The sequence below is a fragment of the Mus musculus genome, chromosome 11 (genome assembly GCF_000001635.26).
Source record: "Mus musculus strain C57BL/6J chromosome 11, GRCm38.p6 C57BL/6J".
Classification (NCBI taxonomy): domain Eukaryota; kingdom Metazoa; phylum Chordata; class Mammalia; order Rodentia; family Muridae; genus Mus; species Mus musculus.
In genome coordinates, this window is record NC_000077.6 from 110053572 (window position 1) to 110076290 (window position 22719).

A 22719-nucleotide genomic window follows, 5' to 3' on the forward strand; every position below is an offset into this window, starting at 1 on the left:
TTTATACCTAACCAATGGACAGAAGCTGCTGACCCCTGTGTTTGAATTAGGGAAAAGCTGGAAGAAGCTGAGGAGGAGGGCAACCCTATAAGATGGACCCCCGAGACATCTCAGACATTTAGCCACCAAAACAGGCAGCCTATACCAGCTGATATGGGGGCCCCAACACATATACTGCAGAGAACTGCTGAGTCTGGACTCAGTCAGAGAAGATGCACCTAGCTCTCAAGAGATTGAAAGCCCCAGGGAGTGGGGAGGTCTGGTGGGGTGGGGACATTCTTGTGGAGATGACGGGGCGGGGAGGAAGTATGGGAATGTGGAACAGCTGGTGTACCAGGAGGGGGATAAAGTCTGACCTGCAAAAAAAATGATTAAAAGAAGAAGAATGCTTTCGAGTGTTCTGAGAGCTCTTGGCCTACCAAACCCCTTGCTTGGGGACAGTCTTGCAGAGGGATGCCTGTATTTTCAGTGTAGGATCTCAGTTTCTGGTGCCACATAACTGGAAGGTTTTGGGGGTGGTGGTGACAAAATATTTGGGAATATGCAACCAGTGTTACTGGGTGTCACAGTCAAAGCAGTCAGGAGGAGCCAGTTGTGGTGGCACAAAATTTAATCTTAGCTCTCAGGAGGCTCGCCATGATTTTAAAATCAGCTAGGGCTGCTAGGACTTCATAGTTAGACCCTGTCCAAAGAATGAAACACACACACACACACACACACACACACACACACACACACACACACACACACCAGGTAAAAAGCCACAGTGACAATTTTATGCCGTATGTATTTCAACCACACTTTAAGAAACTCTTAAAATAGAAATGAAAAATATCAAAAATGGTCTGAGTTACTGTTAGTTTTTGGGTTGATTGATTAATGGTAGTTGTTTTAGGAATGGTGTCACTTACCTGAATAAACAGATCTCCAACTGTGAACTTACTCTCTGGAGGGGCCGAGGCATAGAATGCAATGAATATAGACAAAATGAGTGCACAGTACACTGGAACCTCAAACAGAGCCTGCCCGAACCAGTATGCAGATGGGGAGAGCCCTGAAATCCACAGCTGGAACTGAGCTCTGTTCTGGTAAGGAAGTACAATCATCAATTGTATATTGTTTTTTATAAAAATATGAAGAAAATAACCAAATGAGTTATTCATTATTAGTGATTAAACACTACACAGAAGAAGGGACATGGGTCATTTCAAAGCTTCTATATCAAAATTTGCTGTTGTTACTAATAAAAATAATTTAACCTAATGTGATAACGTAGCTAATAAAATAAACCATCCAAGTTACTGACAGCAATAAGGCAGTTAGCCAAAGATTGACTTAATGCCTACAAAGGAAAATTCCCCATGTGAGTATTAGCTTTCAGTGGTAAAACAATTCATCCCTTATCCAAATGAAAGTAGCCATTTTTTTTCCACGTAAAATTGTCATATTGGTTTATTCTCAATGAAAATGAGTGATTAAAACACTGTTAGTAATTGCACCTTGTGTGGTACTTTGATAGCTTTGGAGTTTCTCATATTTAAAGCCATTAATGTATTTCATATGTGTAGTTATTTTATGTTTCACTAAATTTTATATTTTAAAAATCTGCCAAATGATAAAAATTTTGTTTTTTCCAAGTGTATTTTCTGTCATTTCTAGCTCTTCTCTGCCTTAGAAATTCTAATTAAATATATGATGAGTCATTACTATTGTCTCATGAATCATTAAAGTTCAGATAATTTTTCAGAGCGTTTTTTCTTTCTTTCTGTGTTTCAATTTTACTGTCTATTCTGGTTCATTCTGTTTTAACTGTATGTCTGTTCTAAAAGCCATGTTCATTTTTTTTATATAGCTACATTAGGAGTTCCACCTGACATGTGTGTATGTGTGTGTGTGTGTGTGTGTGTGTGTGTTTTCTCTCTTCATTGTGTTCATTCTTTTAGTTAATCCTTGATTGTGTTAACTTTTCCTATTTGTTACTTCTTTCATTTCCTTTGTCATTTCTGGGTCTGTTCTTAATTGATCAAGTCTTGCCCCAAATTTGGATCCTTGGGGTAACCCCTATAACTGATGACTGGAAGCAGGTACCAATCCTATATAACTTCTGAATGTGCTCTTCTTACAGACATCTGTACAGTCGTGACATCATGAAGTTCTACTCCATGCTTCGTCTTGGCAACATAGTGTAAGCTACCCTTGAGTAGAGGTCTACTGCCCTTGCTCTAGGTAATTCCTGCACTGACAGAATGCTTAGAGGCAGATTCCAGCCACTCCACCCTTTAGGATTCCAGGTTCTTCTTTTAGTTTATTAAGACCTTGGGGTGCTGCTCAAGACCTCTTTGTGTTCCATGAGCTAGTTCCAAGAAGATATGTGTGATATACAACTCAAATTTTTATATGGAATCTCACCCATCTTCCACTGAAAAGATTACATTTGGGGAAGTGTTCAATCTTTATCCCAATGCCTCCATTCTTTAGAAGGAAACAAACAAAGCTTTTTAATCTTTCTCTTATTTTCCTTTCTCATGGTCTTTCCACTTGTCCTCCCCACCTCCTTCCTTTTCCTTTCCTTTAGTGCATTCTTCCTTTTTACTTCTATAAAGGTGCAATTGTGTATTAATCAACTGCTCAGTGTATAAAACTGCACACCATAGTAACGAGAAACCCTGCAATCACATTATAAACAACTTCTGATTGTTTAAATCAACTTTAGTTTCCATTAATTTTTTTTTTTACTACCTTATAGTCATCAATGCTGGTCATGGAAATATAAGGAGGAACACAGGCCATCAGAAGTACCCACAAGAAGAAATAAGCCAAATAATCAAATTTTCTGTGGTCATTTTCCTAGGAATGAAATTGATACAAAGTTGAAGCTCATTGTCTGGATTACATTGCTCAAAACACAGTCAATTATCTAAGATAGCGCCTTGGGTCTGTTTTGAGATTTTCACCTCCTTACATTCTTATCCAATTTTCAACATAGATTTTGCTTATATATCTATAGCTACACAATATGATCTTGAAAATGGAAAGTAATAATGAGAACAAAGGGATTCTAATAATGGAAAAATTCTGAAGTTTAGGCTGACACTTAAAGATGATCAATATTTTTAGGCTTTAAATAATTATTGTGATATTTTGTCACTTTAAACCGGTGCAACCAGGAATTCCAACTCATAAATTTCACATCTTAGGTTTTCTTCCCATCTCTTCTTTCCCTTCCTCCTTCTCCTTCTTTTGATTTCTTCTTTGCAATACAAATTGAACTTGAACCCATAATGATCCTGTTGAAACCTCACAAGCACTATAATTATAGGTGTGAGTCAGTATGCTTAGTTTTATATCTCCTAATTTAACATTTAGTGCTTATGGGGAACAGCTCAACTGAATATGCATAGTCATATATGATAGACCATAATATACTATATCTCAAATTAATATAAATATATACAAGATAGATACAGATGGTAACCTAAGGTATGAGAGAAACTCTATCAAGACCACTGATATTATTCTGAATGGAACAATCTGGAAGACTCCAGAGACAACAGAATCTACAAGAATGTACCAACCTCAGGAAATGTGCTGCGGTCAGTTTGAATGTGTGCTGATGGTGCGAACAGTCCAAGTAGCCCATTACTCACAATATCCACCAGAACCGGAAAACAATTCAGCCTCTTGGTGTTGCATGCCAGGGTAAAGTTGTAATTCTAAAATATAACAAAAGGATTTATCAGTCCAGAACGAGGAAACATAAAACCCGTGTGAGCAATACACAAAATTCTTCAGAGGATAGCATATTCTTTGTGATGTGACTGATGGACTAGAGGTTCTTCAGTTTCTTTCTTTGTGATGCACAGGTCAATGCTGTAATTTTTTAATGCCTTAATTAGGCCTTAATGGGGTATAATTAAATTTTAAGATAAACCTCTAATAAGACAAACTAATTATGACTGCTGTCCTGTAGTCATTTGCTTGGATCCCAACTTTCCCTCCTGGATGGAGAAGTGAGATGGATAAGAATCAAGACGTTCATGAAGTTACAATGCCTATGAATAACTTAAGAAGAAGAGGGCACTCTTCTGTGGAGATGTCGACAAGCTGCACAGTAAACTCTGAGGATGCATCTTTTGGGAATTTCCACCCACGCTGGGGTGAACTCTGTGATGATACAGATACCTAATTCACCCATAACTCCTGTAAGAAACCCTATGAAGTGATTGGTTCACTAAAATAGACTTGTGTGGAATAACTCTGGCTTTATTCACATCTTCTCAAGAAAAGCCAGGTAACATTTAGAGACTATGTCTGATTTAGGAACTACATTTGGGATCTCTGGCTTAAAGCTCCAGGTAGCAAGTAGAAATTGTATTTTTTTAAAATTTTTTATATTTACTCATTAGTGTGTGTTTCTGTGTGTGTGTGTGTGTGTGTGTGTGCGCGCGCGCACGCGTGTGCACGTGTGCATGTGTGTGTGTGCATGTAAATACATGTTCATTCTGCATGTGTGACAGTCAGAGAACAAGTTGCAGGAGTCAGTTCTCTTTTTCCACCACATGGGCTCCAGGAATCAAACTCAAGTAATAATTATACAACGAGCTAATGGTGAATGTAACTTTACTATATTAAACTCATGAATACAATTCTATGAATAATGAATGAAAGTAGGAATCTTAATGCATTCTCTTAAGTAAATTTAAAGTTTAAATGGAATAATTTTAGCCCAAATTCTCTCCTCAAATACAAAATATATACACAGATATGTTATTTGTATACAATATCTCAGATGCCATTTTTCATCAGATTGCCCTATAATAGCCATAGCTCTGTGCCCTGGGGATGCACGTACCTTCTCGTCACCTGATAGGATGATAGCTCCATTATACTGACTGTCCTCGGTGCCATTTCTAGTCCCAAAGGCATCAACTTCCAAAGCTATGTTCTGTTGTTCCAGTGAATGTATAAAGTCATCGATTTTTGCTCCTAGTAGTAAAATGTAAAAGGCACTATAAATCCAAAAGAACACTACAAAATTATGTATCAAAATGACTCTTCACAGTCATTTGATTGTTACAGCATGCAATAGTATGGATTTTAATTCTCCATATATTTCTTTTCTGAACAAATACCTTTTGTTCCCTTTTTTATTTATGTGCATGTGCGCATGCTATTATTCGTGCAAGAGCACATGCATACACAAGCATGTGGAGGCCAAAGATCTCTGTCATCACTCTTCACTGTACATATTGAACCAGGGTTTTTCCCTTAGGCTAGAGCTCACCAACTCAGTCTATTTGGCCAGCTGCTCTGAGTACCCATTTCTAGGATTACACATAGGTCTCCATATTCACTAAGCTTTTTTTAAGCCCGCATTTTTATTAGTTATTTAAGAATTTCAAATATGCATAGAATCTGCCTTGGTCATATTTCCACTCACCACTGCTTCTCCTAACTTCTATCAGCCACACCTCCTACCTTGACACCTTCCCCAGTTCTGGACTTTGTTTCTTTATAATCCATTGAGTACAGTTAGTGCTGCCCATATGAGAACTGGTATGGGGGCATCCAATGAATCATGGGATCTTAGCTATTTTTGTACTGCTATGATAAAACACCAGGACCAAAAGCAACTTGCACATGTCGGGGCGGGTATGTGTTTACTTTAGCTTACAGATATGATGCTGCATGAAGAGAAGTCGGTCATACCAACAAATCTTTATGTGGGCTCTGGGGATCTGAACTCTGTCCTCAATGCTTGCACCCCAAGTGCTTGACCCATTAAAATTCTTGCTGAGTCTTCAATTGTTCTTTTATAGACTATCTAAATATGGTTTGATAAAGATAATAATTCTCATGTGCTCATGATCTCTTCTAGTTAAAAATAATTCTGATAATTAAAAACAACTTTTGTTAACACCTTGTGACTTTTAGACTAAAACTTGTTAGAATCAAACAACGTATTCCGTTGAACTGATGGGAGCAATAGTAATCATGTAATTTAAATGTTTTTAAATTTAAAAGGTATGCCTACCAACGTGCTCCTCTTCCCAACTATCAAGTCTCTCTTTATAATCATTGTGACATTCAATTTTCACAACATTTCTATATAACCCTTAATTTTTTAATGTGTGCTGATATAAAACATATCTCCTTTATCATATATTTTTGGCTTCGTTGTTTCAATTAAGATAGAGCTTCCTAAACTGGATGTAAGCACATTCGTCTTTCTGTCATGTGTGTCTTTCCTAAGCAATGTTCTGAGCAGTGACAATATTCATAAACCACATGTTTAGCAACATGTTTACCTGTTTTGTTGACGATCAGTAAGTTCGTGAGGGGCGGCTGTGGTTGCTGGCCTGGTGTGAGGAAGTACATATGAGGGGCAAGCTCCCAACAGTAGTCACTTTGACGGACCATCCTGTAAATATTTGCTGACAAAATATGCAGAAGTCCAATCCCCAAAACCAGAATCCTAAACAGAAAAAATAATTGACAGCGTAGAGCTCTAGCCATTGTCCAGTCTTCAGAGCATTCTTTCAAAGGCATGGATATACTACAAGCAAGGCATTATTAGAGACAGACATTCATATGTGTGGTCCTTTGTCTTGGTTCTTAAATTATTCCTTGTCTTTAAAGTGGGAGCAAAAACCAAGGATTCCCCATCAGCACACTTCGCTTGATGCCCTCTGATCATGGGACAGCTTGTGCAATGTCCTTACATGGCAAGTTGAGCTCTAGCCTTGTTTTCTCTGTGTTTATCCTACTGTTCCCTCTCTGCTGCACAGTGCACCACTCCCCAGACTCACGAGTTGCTCTTTGCTCTTTGCTCTCTGCTCTCCTAACCATTGTCTCTAGTTTTGCTCATGGTAACAGTTTCTTTTTCTTTTTTTTTTTAATTAGGTATTTTCTTTATTTACATTTCAAATACTATCCCAAAAATTCCCTATACCCTCCCCCTTCCATGGCTTGTGCTGTAAGATCAAGAACTGACAAATGGGACCTCATAAAATTGCAAAGCTTCTGTAAGGCAAAAGACACTGTCAATAAGACAAAAAGGCCACCAACAGATTGGGAAAGGATTTTTTTTACCAATCCTAAATCTGATAGGGGACTAATATCCAATATATACAAAGAGCTCAAGAAGCTGAACTCCAGAAATCCAAATAAGCCCATTAAAAAATGGAGTACAGAGCTAAACAAAGAATTCTCACCTGAGGAATACTGAATGGCTGAGAAGCACTTGAAAAAATGTTCAACATCCTTAATCATCAGGGAAATGCAAATCAAAACAGCCCTGAGATTCCATCTCACACCAGTCAGAATGGCTAAGATCAAAAATTCAGGTGACAGCAGATGCTGGTGAGGATGTGGAGAAAGAGGAACACGCCTCCATTGCTGGTGGGATTGCAAGCTTGTACAACCACTCTGGAAGTCAGTCTGGCGGTTCATCAGAAAATTGGACATAGTAACAGTTTCTTAAGCCTCACTGACATAAGCCATTACTTATTTTTGTGTTTTCCTTTCCTTTGATTCCCATTTGAAAAGTTTAAAACTTGGATCCCAGCACTTCAGCACTAATGCGGAAACCTCATCCTTATTTCCTTCCAAGCATGGGTGGCACGGCCACAGCCACTGGGAAACGCAAACGTTGTGAAGTCAGCACAGCTGTTTGACACAGTTCCAGCAAAGCTGGGCTGAATGCTGTGATGGCTGTCCTTCTGTCTCTCACTTCTGGGTTCTTGTCTCTGTGTGTTACATTTGTGGAAACTCTGCATTATGACTCATTGTATGTCTTTTCCTGAGAAAATGATTTCTGAGTCTTTTTTAAGGAAAGTCCTAAACTCACCTCTGCTTTATCTGGCCTCTATTTGGAAAACTTCCTTGTGCCCTAGAGATTGCAATAAGCTAGGATAAACAAAAGCTAGGAAGTTGTAAAGGAGACCACAAGCCCAGGAATCCTCTTCGGGTATCTGCCCTTAAGCAAGCTCAAACAGTATAATTGGTAAAAGGTAAACCCTTACTGACTAGGATAATTAGCAACAGAGTCTAGGCTCCCTTTTATAATATGCTTAGATCTCTCTGAAATTTTAGTTTAGAGATAGGGAATCATACAAGGAACACCCCTGAAAGACTAGACCCCACTAAATTAGGAAGATTGACCAAAATAAACATTTTCTGTCTTATAACATAGATGATGAAATAATATTGTAAAGGGAGATAGGTATTAGTATTTGCTATTCATAAAAAAGACCAGTTTAGGTATTTTCTGCTTGTTTGAGGTGCTTTAAAACTGTAAATACTGCCAGCCTAAAATCAGGCTGTTGTTATATAATAAATGTGTTTGCTTTGACAGAAACATTCTTCAGAATCTTTGAATTGGAGTGATAGGGCTAATAATAAAAATAAAATCTGTTCTATTTGTGCTTTCTAATTGTGACTGAACTTGTAACCCCAGATTTGTAATGGAAAATCAAACACATGTCCATAGATAAAAGGATATACTGTGGACTTCTTGGATAAGCATTAGTCTGTCTTTGTTCTATGAACGGTATAAGTAAAAAGGTGACCTGATTGCTAGTCAGTCCGAGCTGCAAGATTCCTCTGACCACCACACCTGACTCACTCATCCCTTATCTGAGTCACACCTGACTCCTCATCTCCTCTTAGGGGCCATCCTGTCAACAGGCTGGGAAAGGGCCCCAGCACATGAGGAACTCCAAGACTTCTTGCCTGCTGGGCTCTGTGGCTGGCATCCCTCTGTTCTTGCACCTCCCAGTTTGTATTACAAAGCATTTCTGAATTAACTACAAATAGTTTTCTTCTAGTCTTAATCTTGATAATGTCCTCCATTTGAAGCATGTATTCAGCAAGTATTGACTGGGATTCTAGTATAAGTCCTGGCTCCTCTATGTGAACTGATTTACAACTTATTGATTGACCATGAGATGATCTCAGGGCGATAATGTCAAGAGATAAATTCCTTGAGAGACAATTGGTATCTTTTATGTCCAACTCCTAAAAATGCCTGACATCTGGCAGGAATTGATAAGGGACCAATTGCACATAAGAACCACAGAAAAGAGAGAGAATTTGAAGATGTATCAACTTTACAAACCCATTACAGTCCCAGAGAATTCTGTGAAATCTGAATCAGGAGATACACACACACACACACACACACACACACAAGGCTAAGTTCTAAGGTGTTCATTGTTTCTACTGTGGAGACTTTAAAGGAGAGATGGTAATGAAGAAAGACCCCAGGCCTCATACTATCTCTGAGAGATTTTTTTTTTTCATTCTATGTGTTACTATAATAATGTGTGAATACCAAGACTATTAACAGAAATAGCAAGTAGGGACCTGCTCTGGGATTTATTTTTATCGTTTTACTTATGTGTGCTTTAATGCAACAATTGGAATCTGCAACGATAATTTAGTACTCACAGAATAACGATGGATTTCCTTTCATGCTTTAACTTCAAGAAGCGAAGCCTGGTCACTGCACAGAGTTGCTGCCACCATAGAGCCATGCCCCCCTTCATCTTACACCTCCCATTAAGTAAAGAGACAAGTTGTTCTACTTCAGCAAACCTCTCTGGGCTCCTTGCCCCTCCAGCTTGTACATCTTCTGTCATACCAATATCTACAAAACAAAAGCCAGCAATCTCTAATGAGTGGTTAAAGTTTTCTCTGAAAACATTCTTTTTGATCCAGAGATTTTTTTTAAGAGTTCTCTTACAGGAAAACAGAAATTCCAAGAGAAAACAAAAAGGGTCAATATAATATTGACAGTCGACGCTGATTCAAATGATGTTTCTCATAAAGAATACTGTGGGATAGAACAGCACAGAGAGTGCTAATCGTCAGATCATATAAGAGCAGAGCTGACCTACAAGAATTAAGCCAGCATTTTCCCATTTATATTAAGTCACAGAGCAGAGAAAGGTATAAGTTGCTTAAGGAGAACCTCCTGGGGTGATCCTTGCCAGGGCACAGAGAAGCTGGGGAACAAGATGCTCTACATTGTGCTTTACACACGTGTTTCAGGGCAACTGGTGATGATTGACAATTCACATTATATAAATTATGATTTGATAACTAAATAATAACATTGATCCAGGAAACTCAACAGTTTCTTTAACAAACCGTGACAATATAAGAGAACCCACAGGGGTCCTTTTTTGGGGGGTGTTGTTTTGTTGTTACAAGGTGAGTGTACAGAAGTTAACTGCAATTGTATATACTGAAATACTAGAAATATAATTTAAATTTTGTGGGTCTTTCTGAGAAAAGGCCTTTCTTTGTAATACAGAGTGGCCTTGAACTCAGGATGTTCCTGCCTCAGTCTCCCAAGAGCTATAGTTATAGGTGTGTACCACCACACCCACCTAAAGATGCTCTGTGAACAAACTTATCCACTCCCCAATGAGACACGGCTCTCTTTGAACAAATGACTGGAGCTGGAGCGTGTCACAAAAGAGAATGGAAAGTGGAGATGAGTGACTACTGAGAGGCTATCAACATGGCAGCTAAGACCAGGTGACACCAATGGTTCTGACAGGGGTACAGATGGTATTCCTGCTACAGGCTTCTCTTCCTGTCTACCCATGAGAAACTCAGCAACCAGAGAGATTGAGTACCGGAGCAATCATCTCAAGTACTCATCATGGAAATAGCACTGAATGTACTTAATTTCTGGAGGAACTCAAAACCATGTTGAATGTGATAGATATGAAATGATTGGGAGGGATAGCCCTGAGTGTTGGTGGAGTTCTAATAAAAGAAGCAGCCTCTCTTTGCTCTGCTCCATTGACTCCAACTTATTTTCAAGGAAACCTAGGGTGAATTTTAGTTAAGAAAATCAAAGGAAAATTATCTTTAAAATTTCTTTCCTCTAACTATATTCATTACTGACTTCACTTTTTAATGTCTTAAGTGTCCTTTATTAGAAATTTGTTTGTATTGAAGCTGAAGAAATTGCTTAGTAGTTATATGTGGATACTGCTCTTCCAGAGGTCCTAGTTTTGTTTTCTAGTACCCATGTTCATGGCTCAGAACTACCTAAAACTCCAGCTCTACAGGATCCATTGCCTCTGGCCTCTGCAGACGGACACACACACACACACACACACACACGAAAATAAAATAAATACCTTAAAAGAAATTTATTGCTATATATCATGTATTATATGTCCAGAGTTTAACTGTATCATTTTTTTAAAAAAAAATAGAAGTTTCAGAGAAAGCATTTTGAAGAACACAGTATAGAGAATGTAGCACACATAAACACTTGAAAAATTCTAGTCTGGGATCTAATAGAACATCCCAGGTGAGGAACATCTAAGGGAGAGATGGCAACTGATGGCAATGGATTTCCTCATTTATACAGATTTCCAAAGAAGAAGGAGGAGGAGGAGGAGGAGGAGGAGGAGGAGGAGGAGGAAAGAAGGAGAAGGAGAAGGAGAAGAAGAAGAAGAAGAAGAAGAAGAAGAAGAAGAAGAAGAAGAAGAAGAAGAAGAAGAAGAAAGAAGAACAAACGTTATGTTGAAATGGACACAGAATGATGGCTTCTGTTCCTTTTACCTACCTGATTGGTCAATAGATGATTTTCCTTCCAGTTTCAGAAAGACCTCAGTCAGTGTTGTTATAGAAACGCCATAGTTCTCAATTCCCAGGTCTGGACTTCTCTCGAGATCCCTATAAAGATCTAACGAACACTTTTTTAAATGAGGTCATCAGGGAAATTCAAATTAAAACTACTGTGACATCCCTCCTCATCCCAGTCAGAAATGAGATCATAAAAATGTAATAATAAAATTGAAAAGGAATATAGCAGGTGCTGGCTAGGATGTGGGGGAAGTTGCACTCCTATTCACTGCTGATGAGTTGGTTTAGCAACTATGGAAATGTGAAGATTTCTCAAAAAGCTAACAAACAAACAAACAAACAAACCAACCAAACAAAATAGAACCACCTTATGACTGTTCCTGGGTGTATACACTCAGAGGCCTCGATATCCCATTACAGCTATACATTTATGTTTAGTGCCCTGTGTTCACAATGGATAGGAAAATAGAATAAAACTTAGATCTCTATCAACTGATGGATTGATAAAGAAAATGTGGTGTCTGCACATACTAGAATTCTTTGTATTAAGCCATCACAAAAAAATAATAAATTATGAAGATTTCAGGAAAATTCATGGCGCTAGGGCCAGAGAGATCACTAAGTAAAGGCACTTGCGACCAAACCAGGTGACCTTACTTTACTTCCTGAAATCTAGAAGGCTGAAAGGAAGAGTCTTCCTACAAATTGTCATTCTGACCAAATTCAAATTGTAGCACACACGCACCCCTCCCCAACACACTCTGGATATGACATGGGTATTGCAGCAATGTACATAGAGCACTTCTGGCTACCTGAACTAAACCTGTACAAGACTGGGCCCTTCGATGCTCATTCATGGATGGAAAGGTGCTCAGGAGACCTCACCTTCCCTGAGGTGCTATTGGTAGCTAACTATTGCTGGCTGAGGGACTGTCATAGTCTTCAATGTTTAGCAAGCATTGACAGCCACGTTTCACTCTACCTGAAGCTTGGTTTTTAGTCTGGTTGGTTTTTAGATTATACAATCCTTTTAAACGGAAGGATTGTATTTCAATCAACACTTCCCTGTGATTTTTAAATCCGATTTAGATTTTCAAACAAAGTGTGTGTTTGAATTTCCTCACTTAGTAAGTTATCTGCCTGTGGTGATTTGAATGAGAACGGCCCCCAGAGGTTCATATATTTGAATTCTTAGTCACGAGTTTAAGGGTTAGCGGTTAGGAGGAGGGATTAGGAAGTGTGTTCTTGCTGGAATAAGTGTGTATTTGATGGAGGAAGTGATTTCTTGGGTGTGGGGGAGTGAACTTTGATGGTTGGTTCAAAAGCCCACATCAGGCCCAGTCTCTTTCTTTGCCTGCTGCCTTTGGATCAGGTTGTAAAGCTCTCTGCTGCTGCTCCAGCATCATGCCAGCCCACTGCCATGCTCCCCTCACTGATGGTCGTGGATTAACACTTTGAAACTGTAAGCAAGTCTCCAATGAAACACTTTCTTTTATAAAAGTTGCCATGGTCATGGTGTCTCCTTACACAATAGAACAGCAATTAAGACACCACCTTAGTTAAATATATGTATATATGTATGTGTGTATATATATATATATATATATATTCAAATTGTATATATATATATATATATACACACATACATATATACATATATAAACTTTTTTGGTCTTGATCACATAACATGATTTCTCTTAGTCCCTAGTGATTTGAGACAAATGCACTGAAAACCAAGCACGATTATCCTACTGGCCTGAAAACAAGGGTATTTTCTAAAGTCATGGCCCAAAACAAAACATACAACAAACCAACAACAACAAAAAAAAACAAAACAAAACACAAAATAGGACTTTTAGCCAGTGAGTGAAGCCAAGTTTCAAATCACTATGTCCATTGCCTATGTACAACCCCTCGCAGATCGACATAATACATCAGTGAAAGTGAAAGCCTAGGAAAAGCAAGCAAGAGATTTAAAAGTCATTGGGCATACTGATACAATGTTTCCAGCATTTAATTATTTCTAAATGTTTATGAAAGGGTTCGCCTGTCAAACTGACTACAATCATCTTTACTCTGTTGGATGTCAGCATATACAGCTGTGACTCAGGTGCTTATACACTCACTGACAGACTCCTTCAAGGTTTTGGTAAATTCCCATTTTTTTTATTGTTACTTATTTGCTTTGTTCTCTTATATTTTTCATACCCAAGGTATGTTGTCCTTTATTCTCTGTTGCCTGGTAAGACACATACAACTCAGTTTTCAGAATGAAAGTACTAATAAGAGCCCGTCTATTCTGCGTTAGGAAGACACTGTTACTGGGAACCTGCATTTAGCCCCACCACTGTGAGGGGTTCAGGAAACCTAAAAGTTTCTAGCATTTGAAACAAAGACCAAAGGATTTAACACAGTCACTTCTGACAGAATGGGGATGGAGGCAGAACTCATTTTTTTTACCTTTTTTTTTATTAGATACTTTCTTTATTTACATTTCAAATGTTATCCCCTTTCCTGGTTTCCTCTCCAAAAACCCTCTCCCCCCCACCTCCTCCCCCTCCCCCTGCTCACCTTTAAAATAGTGACATTTGCAAATTAACTTCACCCTCTGCTCCCATTTCCTGTCTCTGAGGTGTGACACTCATTGTGTCAAGCTTTTATTATTATTATTATTAATTATTATTATTATTATTATTATTATTATTATTATTATTATTATTAATTCTGAGTGATGCTTCATCTCAAACGCTTAGTACTATACTTCATGCACAGCAATCTGGCGCTACATGTTACTCATTATTATTGTGGATTTCATTTATAGCTCACAGCTAATGAATTACCTGGAAACTTGTTTGTTCTTTCCAGGGGTAATATGTAGCTCAGTTTCCCTTCGCTTTCTGCTGACAACTTGGAATCGGGGATGTGCTGTTTGACAAGTGATGTTATTCTTTCATGCACACACGTTTCACTCAGCTGCAAGCTGTTATTCAAGAATTAAAATAGGTGACTTGAAAATAGTCTCTGACACCCAAAAACAACCAGGGAAGAGCATCTATAAATTCAATGTGAAAAAACAGGTCATGCAAACTTAAAGAAATAAGTCAGTCAATGAAAATATGCTACTTACAAACTAGGACTTTAGTTAAGAGACAGTATTACTATTCTAGGTTAATGACAGTAATGATGTTAAATACAGTAGTGTTGGGTTTGGGAAAGTTGTAGGACTTTGGAATAATCAAATAGTGGAGACATCTGTGCTTGGCTTTCTCAAATTTCTCTATAGTATACCAGGCATCTTCTATTCCAGTCTTCCCCACCCTTTCACCCTTTACCTCTTCTTACATGCACACAAGAATGCACACATGTACTCACACACACACACATACACACTTATACACATATGAATTTTATACATATGAGTAAACATTTTTATTAAATCTTTGAAATGCTCATACATGTATATGATGCCGATTGTATTCACCCCCGTTCATTGCTCTTAATTCCTCCCCATCCCTGTGCAATGATTCCAGCCAGCACCCCCTTTTTCTCCAGCCCAGTTCCAGTCTACCCCCATATTCCACTAGAAAGCCTACCTTAAGTGATAACCAATCCCCCATTTCTTCTTCAGAAACAAAGAAGATCCTGCACACTTCAGCTTCCCCTTGGAGATGAACACTTTCCTATCTGAAGAGGAAGAAATTTTTTACTTTAGAGAAATATGAGGTGTAATGAACTGCACAGGAGTTTGTACAGCTTAGTAGAATGCAATTATGGCTCAAATATCAGCAAAACCTTTGATGATTATGTAGATTATTCATATGTCAGACACCTTAACAGAACGAATTACATGAACATTTTTTATGCAGATTAACATGTATTCTAGCTGGCTCTGCACAGATCTTTCAAGTTGATTTATTCAATTATGCAATTCAACTTAATGACATGTGTCTTGCAGTTAGTGAGCTTCCTAGGAAGGACATTGTGTCACCACGATGCTATAAACATGAAGGGACATTGTGTCACCATGATGCTATAAACATGAAGGGCTATAGACACCTCAGACTTTTGTCAGAATGAGCTTCTGGTCCTGGGTCATAGCATCTAACAGCACAATAGCAGCAGCAAAGAAAATGATTTGAGATTTTCAGACCTAAGCCCTCATCATGATGCCTAAGGGAGCCAGCCATTACCAGCCAGGATGTCAGCCTCATCCATGAACTGCGTGCTGAAGAGGACCACACGGTCTGCTCTGCGCTCCTTCAGGAAATTCCACACCCGGTGCCTTGAAAAGGGATCCAGGCCAGCGGTGGGCTCATCCAGTAGGAAAATCTAGAGGAGGAATCAAAGGAAATAACCTCACTAACTTCGGGAGCACGGAACACAGAGGCTAGGAATGCACTTAGTTTACTGCTCCGCTGAATGGGCCCCTCCGCTGTATGGTTCCCTCCGCTGAATGGGCCCCTCCGCTGTATGGTTCCCTCCGTGGTATGGTTCTCTCCGCTGTATGGGCCCCTCCGCTGTATGATCTCCATCACAGTGCCCTTTCTGGATGAGGAGATTCTTTGATTCCAGATTGAATTATCAATGAATGCAGTCTGACTTACCTGAGGGTCTCCTAAAATGGCGATTCCAAACGTCAGCTTTCTCTTCTGTCCGCCGCTTAGGTTTTGAACAAGAATATTCTGAGTATTTTTCATGTCCAATTCCAGCAAAACTCTTTGTACCTACCCATGTACAAAAGGAACATTCAAACCATAACTAAAATGTCTTTATACACAACACAATAAAGAATAATGACAAGCAGAGTTATCTGTTTGGGTTTTATATGACTTCATGCTTACTTGACCTACAACTTGGGGGAATCTATTAACCTCTTCGTAATTCAATCTCATTTGAACATGAAGAAATTCCATTACTTATCTAAGATTTGTGAAGATGAAAGGAATATATTTAATGATTTAGGAGAACATCACAGGTTACACGTGAGTGTATCTTATTCCCATATTTTTGCAGCCAGCCTTAATATATTGATGTGTCGATGAGTTAATGCAACCAAAATCAAAGTAAAAAGGAATAAGTGTTTTACAAAAAAAATTAAATTTTTATGTTAGTTTAACACATCTTGTACCTCGTTATCCACTTCGTGGGCTTGAATCCCTTTTATTTTAGCAAATAGCCTAAGATTTTCTCTTACAGTGAGGAAGTCAAATTGCACATTGCATTGTGGACAAACTCCAGTGAGCTTGCTGATATTTTCCAAGTCAGTCATTTCTGAGAGTTTGTTATTATGGATAGTGACCCAACCTATAAATAAGGGTTTCAAAAGACATTATCAAGAAAACACAGCATCCTTAATGTAACTTTAAAAAAAAAAACTTGACCAAATGAATTTTAGGTATGTGATTTTATCTTACTCCGGAGATCATCTTTTCTAAATTTCATTTTAGTATTTTGATCTCACCTGTATTTGAGAATATGGTACAATCTGTGTTTTATCATCAAGAAATGAGATCAACCTCTCTGCCCCCTTGACCTCACATGCAACTTGCTTTTAACAATGGAATCTGAGCCAATAGCAATCAGAGAACAAGGAAAAGTTGTTTTGCATTGGCATTGATTCTGTCTTGCAGCTCAAAGACCTTAGAACTTCATCCCTAGAAATTTCCCAGAAAGAGGGATGAGAGAGAGAGCAAGAGGGGGAGAGAAGGGGTAGAGAGAGAGAGAGAGAGCAGGGAGGAGAGAGGGGAGAGAGAAGGAGGAGAGAGGTGGGGAAAGGGGAGAAAGGGAAGAGGGAGAAGGAGAGGGAGGGGATGAAGGAGATAGAGAGGGTGAAGGAGATAGAGAGGGAAGGGAGGGGAGAAGGGGAAGGGGAGAATAGCCCAGCTAAAGTCTCACACATGTAGGTAAAGCCATTCTAGGTTATAAGTTACAGTCAAAACAGTGAGATTGAGAGACCTTTCCAGTCATATTTTAAAAGTTGCTAATTTTCAAGGTTACTTTATCTATACAGAAAAATGTGATCAATATCAATTGAAACTGTTAATTCTATAAAATTTTGAGTATTCTAAAATACTAAAATTCTGTACATTTCAGTTAATATCATATACATTTTATAAAAGAGTAATAGAGATTATGTGTCAATAGCTGGGAGTTTATCTCTGTCTGACCTTAATGCTCAAATGTCTAACAAAAGCACAGATGATTGCCAACTTAGAGGAAAGACTCTGTCTCTTACCTTTGGTGGGAACACACAACCCACTCAGGACATTTAACAGTGTTGATTTCCCAGCTCCACTGTGACCAAGGATCGCAGTAATCTGGCCTTTATATACATCCAGTGTCAGATCTGGGAGGAAAACAGCATGAAGGTATAAAATCACAAATGTAGGTTTAATTCAGGGCTCATATAGTGCCTACGTATTTATAGTGTGACTAGAATTTATAAAAGTATACATTCATTCACTTATTAAATCAAAATTAATACTCAAAGTTAATACTCAAAATCACACAGCCTGTCAATGTTAGCTCAGTTGTGGGGTTTGGGGGGTCAGGAGACTCAACATCCACTTACACAGTCTAGAATTGCTCATGGAGAGAAAAGTTAACTGACTAAAAACCATATTTTTCTACCTTAGTTACTTACCTTTCAAAGCTTCTGTGCGCTTAGACTTTTGTATGTAGTCTTTTGTAAGATTTCTGATTCTGAGAAAGAGAGCAAGAGATAAACTGTTTAAGGAGCAATGGTTTTCTTTACTATCTAACTCCTAGTCTGGCTGAAATCTTTACGCAGATTTGGCTTGCAAGGATATAAGGGATGGCATGTGAGCTTCACTTAGCTGTGGTTAGACAGCAATGGTACTTGGACCAGTGTTTTAAAGCCTGATCTTACCTAGAGGAAAGGCTGCTTCCTTTGGTGTGGACTGAGACCTGGACACTGTTCAAGCCACTGTGAGCATTTTTCCTGAGCTGAACCATACGTAGTGATAGGGTAAGCTAGAAAATGATACAATGTGGACAGCTACCATAGCAAGGCAAAGTAGGAAACTAACACTTTACAGATGTTAGAAAAAACATCTGCATAAAGTCCAGAATCTCTTCAGGTCAGCCAGGCAGTATCGAAGGGCAACAAGAAGAAATGCCATGAACAGAGGTGCTAGCCGTCATTGGAGTCTAAACATTAACTAGCCAACAAATATAGCTATTTCTTAGAACTCTGAAAGGAGTAATACTAACAGTGTATACACTGCAGTTAGTTTGAAGACTAACAAAGTGTTTCATGTTGCATGTTGAAGAAGTGGCCCATGAAAAGTATTGGATGTTATTCATTATATAATGAAGATTATGGCCACTAAGAGGGGTGTAAATATTAATAATTTTAAGTACTGCTAAACACTAAAGTCTATACATTGCAATTTAAAATCATACTGGCTCTGGAAATGTAGCCATGCGATCTATCTGGTTGTATTCTATCAGGTAAATATACATTTGAGGTTTTTGTTTTTGTTTTTGTTTTTTGCCCCCGACTCTCTTTTCTGAAACAATGGTTAAAATAGATTTTTTCACAGCTGTTTCCCCAGCAGATGGTAATTAACACAGAGACAACTAGGCATTGTGCATAGTGAGAGACTTTGGCTTAATCAACCCTAAAGGAGATGTCTTTATCAAACCCCTCTCCTCAAGCAAGGCTCCAGGACCAATGAGGAAGAATATGCAGCAAGATTGTAAGACCCAAAAATGGTGATAAGTCAAAGGAAACAGCATCTTCTAGAGCAGTGTTCCTCAACCTGTGGTCATGACCCATTTGGGGTCACATATAAGATATCCTGCATATCAGATATTTATATTACTTAGCCCTAGAAAAATTACACTTAGGAAGTAACACCAAGATAATTTTATGGTTGGGGGTCACCACAACGTGAAGAACTATATTAAAGGGTCACAGTGTTAGGAAGGTTGAGAACCACTGTTCTAGACACAACAGGGCTGATGCACACATGAACTCCAAGAGAGTGTGACAGAATACACAAGCCCTGCACAGGTTCAAACATAACAAAACCCCAGCATGGAGAAGAAGTGGACATGGGATCTCATTCTAATCAAGAAGCTATTTGCAACTGATACCTGCTGGAGAGGGAAAATCCTTTTTCTCCCATGGAGTACCACTGAGTATCTCAACCATACTCTAGGGCAGGCCAACACAAAATGAACATGATAAGTTCTTTTGGGGGAGGGCATTGTTTCATTTTGTCTTCTTTTGACATTTTTTTTTCTTATTAGTTTTTGTTTGGTTGGTTTGATTTTTATGGTGGGAGGACTGAGAAAGAGAAAGGTCATAGTGTGTGAAGTTAGGTAGGTAGAGAGGTTGGCAGGATCTGGGAAGAGGTGGGGAGGGTAAAAAATGATCAAAACACAAAAGCATGAAAATAAGGATATTTTAAATAAAAAGAAAGAAAAAACAGATTTCTCACTACCACCTAAACACTAATGCTCTATTCTTTCTCCTCACTTTTTGTTCATTGAGATACCAGAGAGGCAACAATAGAGACTAGTAGACAAAAGCAGCGTCTTGATATGACTTTCTTTGCCTGAGGTTAAAAATTAACCAAAAGCAGGGCAAGAAGGGTATCTATGGGGCAGGCTCCATATTAGAAAGTGAAAGTTAGGATTAGAAATTGGAAAATAACAACACGCTCAGCTGCCCAGGCTCAAGGAACTTAGAAGAACAGGAGACAGAAAGAATGTGAAAGATGGAAGACAGACAGGGCCTCTGGGAACTTCTATTCCTGTACATGACATAGCTGTCACTCACAAACTCACATAGCTGTGACTATCTGCACTACATCTGATCTTACCTGATGGCTTCCTTCCCATGGAATTCCATAGACACAGGTTCAAAAGAGTCATCAGAAAACTCATAGTCTGTTTCATTGTCAAGGGCAGTCCGATTGGCTGGATTTTGTCCTGACCAAAATGAGGACTTCAGGAAAAACAAGGGTGGGTGTCGACGTCCATATTCACCTGTTGAACCAGTGCAATTGCACATTGGATCAGCCACTGTTTTAAGCCCCTCTCCACCTCTAAAGATGAGTACTTGCTCACACATATGCACACACACACACATTGACATGTACACACATGACACAAATTCATTTTAAAATCAGAAGGTTTAAAAGCAATGAAAAGAAAAAAATCATAAAAAAGATGCTGAAATAAATGAACATAAAAGAAGGAAACAAAGATAAGAATGAACAGGCACTTCCTGCTGGGGACCATAGGAGTCAGAAGATGGTGATGGCATACATTTAAATGAGATTAAAATCAGTAAGCTTGTACTGTTGAAATAAAAACAAACCTGCCAGTTTAGAGCTCTACACTTGGCAAAAATATATCTCCTTAAAATGAAGTAATACATAAGATATATATGTATATATATGTATATGTATATATTGGAAGTATCAAAGCAATATAAAATATTGTTAAGCATATATGGGAAAAGCATATATATCAAATTAGATTGAATTTTTTAATTGATCCTTGAGAAAAAATGAATTGTATCACAAATTGCCCAAGGTTTTGGCCAATGTCCAAAAGAAAGAACAATTAAATTTATACTTAATTTGCTTAAGTGAAAGGGGGAAAATGCCATCTTATCTGATATCTGTGGAAATAAAGAGTTGAATTCATAAACTCAGAGTATAACGGCAACCATGGGGGCCAAAATAGCAGAGAGAGACTTGGGAGACTTTTGCCAAACCCTCATAGGGTTTCAGTAAAAATGGGAGTAGTGAATTTAAGCTATCTCAGAACATCGTGTTAGAGTTAGTAACAGTGTCTTGTACTCTTGAAACATCTCAAAAACTGGTTACCACAAACACAAACACGAAGGTAATACATATATATTGACAAACTCAACAGAGTAATTCACAATGTAGCTATGTTCCAAAGTATATAATGTTTCATAGTATAGATGATGTATATTTATGCTTATTCATCAGTTAAATAATAAAGCTCATTACGTGGCCCAGATGTGCAGAAAGAATTTAGAACTACAGATCTATAAGCAACTACATACATTAAGGAACTAAAGTCCCTAAGTATAGGAAGGAAAAAGAGACAAACAAAGAGAAATTAACAACATACACACTCATCTAAGAGGCTGCATATTCCACAAGTACAAAATCCAAATCCCCCGAGTGACTACACTCACTGTCTATCCTGTAAATGGGCATACTCGAGTCATGGGTGATGTGCTTGAAGGACGTACCTTAAAATCTCACTATGTAAAAACTATAATCAATTAAAAAGAAATGAGATTTACAAGCATGCCAGTAAGTCTTATCATGGAACGACTTACTTGGTAAAACCTTCTCAAAGTAGAATGTCAAGAGCAGGTAGAAGACACCATCAAAGAACAGCATGAAGATTGTGCCAATGACTTCATTTGGGTTGCCCATGGGGTCTGCATTTGAATTCACATCATAATCTAAACGTAAGAGCTGGAAATCGAAAGTAACCCAGTAAATTAAAGACAAATGATTGCATTATTTAAAATACCAACAAACAAACAAACAAACAAAAACAGCTTAGCTATTTCATGGATTGTAACTATTACATTCGGCCATATCCCTGAAAGTCAAACTGCCTGGCTGCCTAGATTACAGATGTTGACTGATCCGCGAAATTATATAGAACTACAATTCACTTAAGTAATCATGTTTAGTACAGTGAATGTGTGTTCGTTTTTATTTTTTAAATTGGGTATTTTCTTTATTTACATTTCAAATGTTATCCCCGTTCCTGGTCTCCCCCTCCCTAAGAAACCCCCTATCACATCCCCCTTCCCGTGCTTCTATGAGGGTGTTCCCCCACCCACCCACCTGCCTATCCACCCTTGCATTCCCCAACACCGGGGCATCGAGCTTTCACAGGACCAAGGGCCTCTCCTCCCATTGATGCTCGACAAAGCCATCCTCTACTATATATGTGCCTGGAGCCATGAGTCCCTCCATGTGTACTCTTTGGTTGGTGGTTTAGTCCCTGGGAATTCTGGGGGTTCTGGTTGGTTGACATTGTTGTTCTTCCTATGGGCTTGCAAACCTCTTCAGC

General features: G+C 38.5%; 1 protein-coding gene across 5 annotated transcripts in view; it reads right to left on the reverse strand.

Moving 5' to 3' along the window:
- Positions 1-22719, reverse strand: part of Abca8a (ATP-binding cassette, sub-family A (ABC1), member 8a) — a 71947-nt gene that overhangs the window by 27938 nt on the left and 21290 nt on the right. For 4 of the 5 annotated variants that reach the window (XM_006533063.3, XM_006533062.4, NM_153145.4 and 1 more), the window contains exons 9-24: positions 21968-22109; positions 20466-20631; positions 18257-18315; positions 17849-17959; positions 16742-16917; positions 16218-16337; positions 15804-15942; positions 15207-15297; positions 14454-14593; positions 11594-11713; positions 9451-9649; positions 6309-6475; positions 4853-4986; positions 3576-3713; positions 2740-2847; positions 912-1085 (exon numbers count right to left, since the gene is read on the reverse strand). In XM_006533063.3, the coding sequence (XP_006533126.1) occupies positions 912-1085; positions 2740-2847; positions 3576-3713; positions 4853-4986; positions 6309-6475; positions 9451-9649; positions 11594-11713; positions 14454-14593; positions 15207-15297; positions 15804-15942; positions 16218-16337; positions 16742-16917; positions 17849-17959; positions 18257-18315; positions 20466-20631; positions 21968-22109 (2184 nt within the window). Of the gene's footprint in view, positions 1-911; positions 1086-2739; positions 2848-3575; positions 3714-4852; positions 4987-6308; positions 6476-9450; positions 9650-11593; positions 11714-14453; positions 14594-15206; positions 15298-15803; positions 15943-16217; positions 16338-16741; positions 16918-17848; positions 17960-18256; positions 18316-18502; positions 18645-20465; positions 20632-21967; positions 22110-22719 lie in introns of those variants that run through there. The other variant, XM_017314485.2, reaches the window with a different exon arrangement.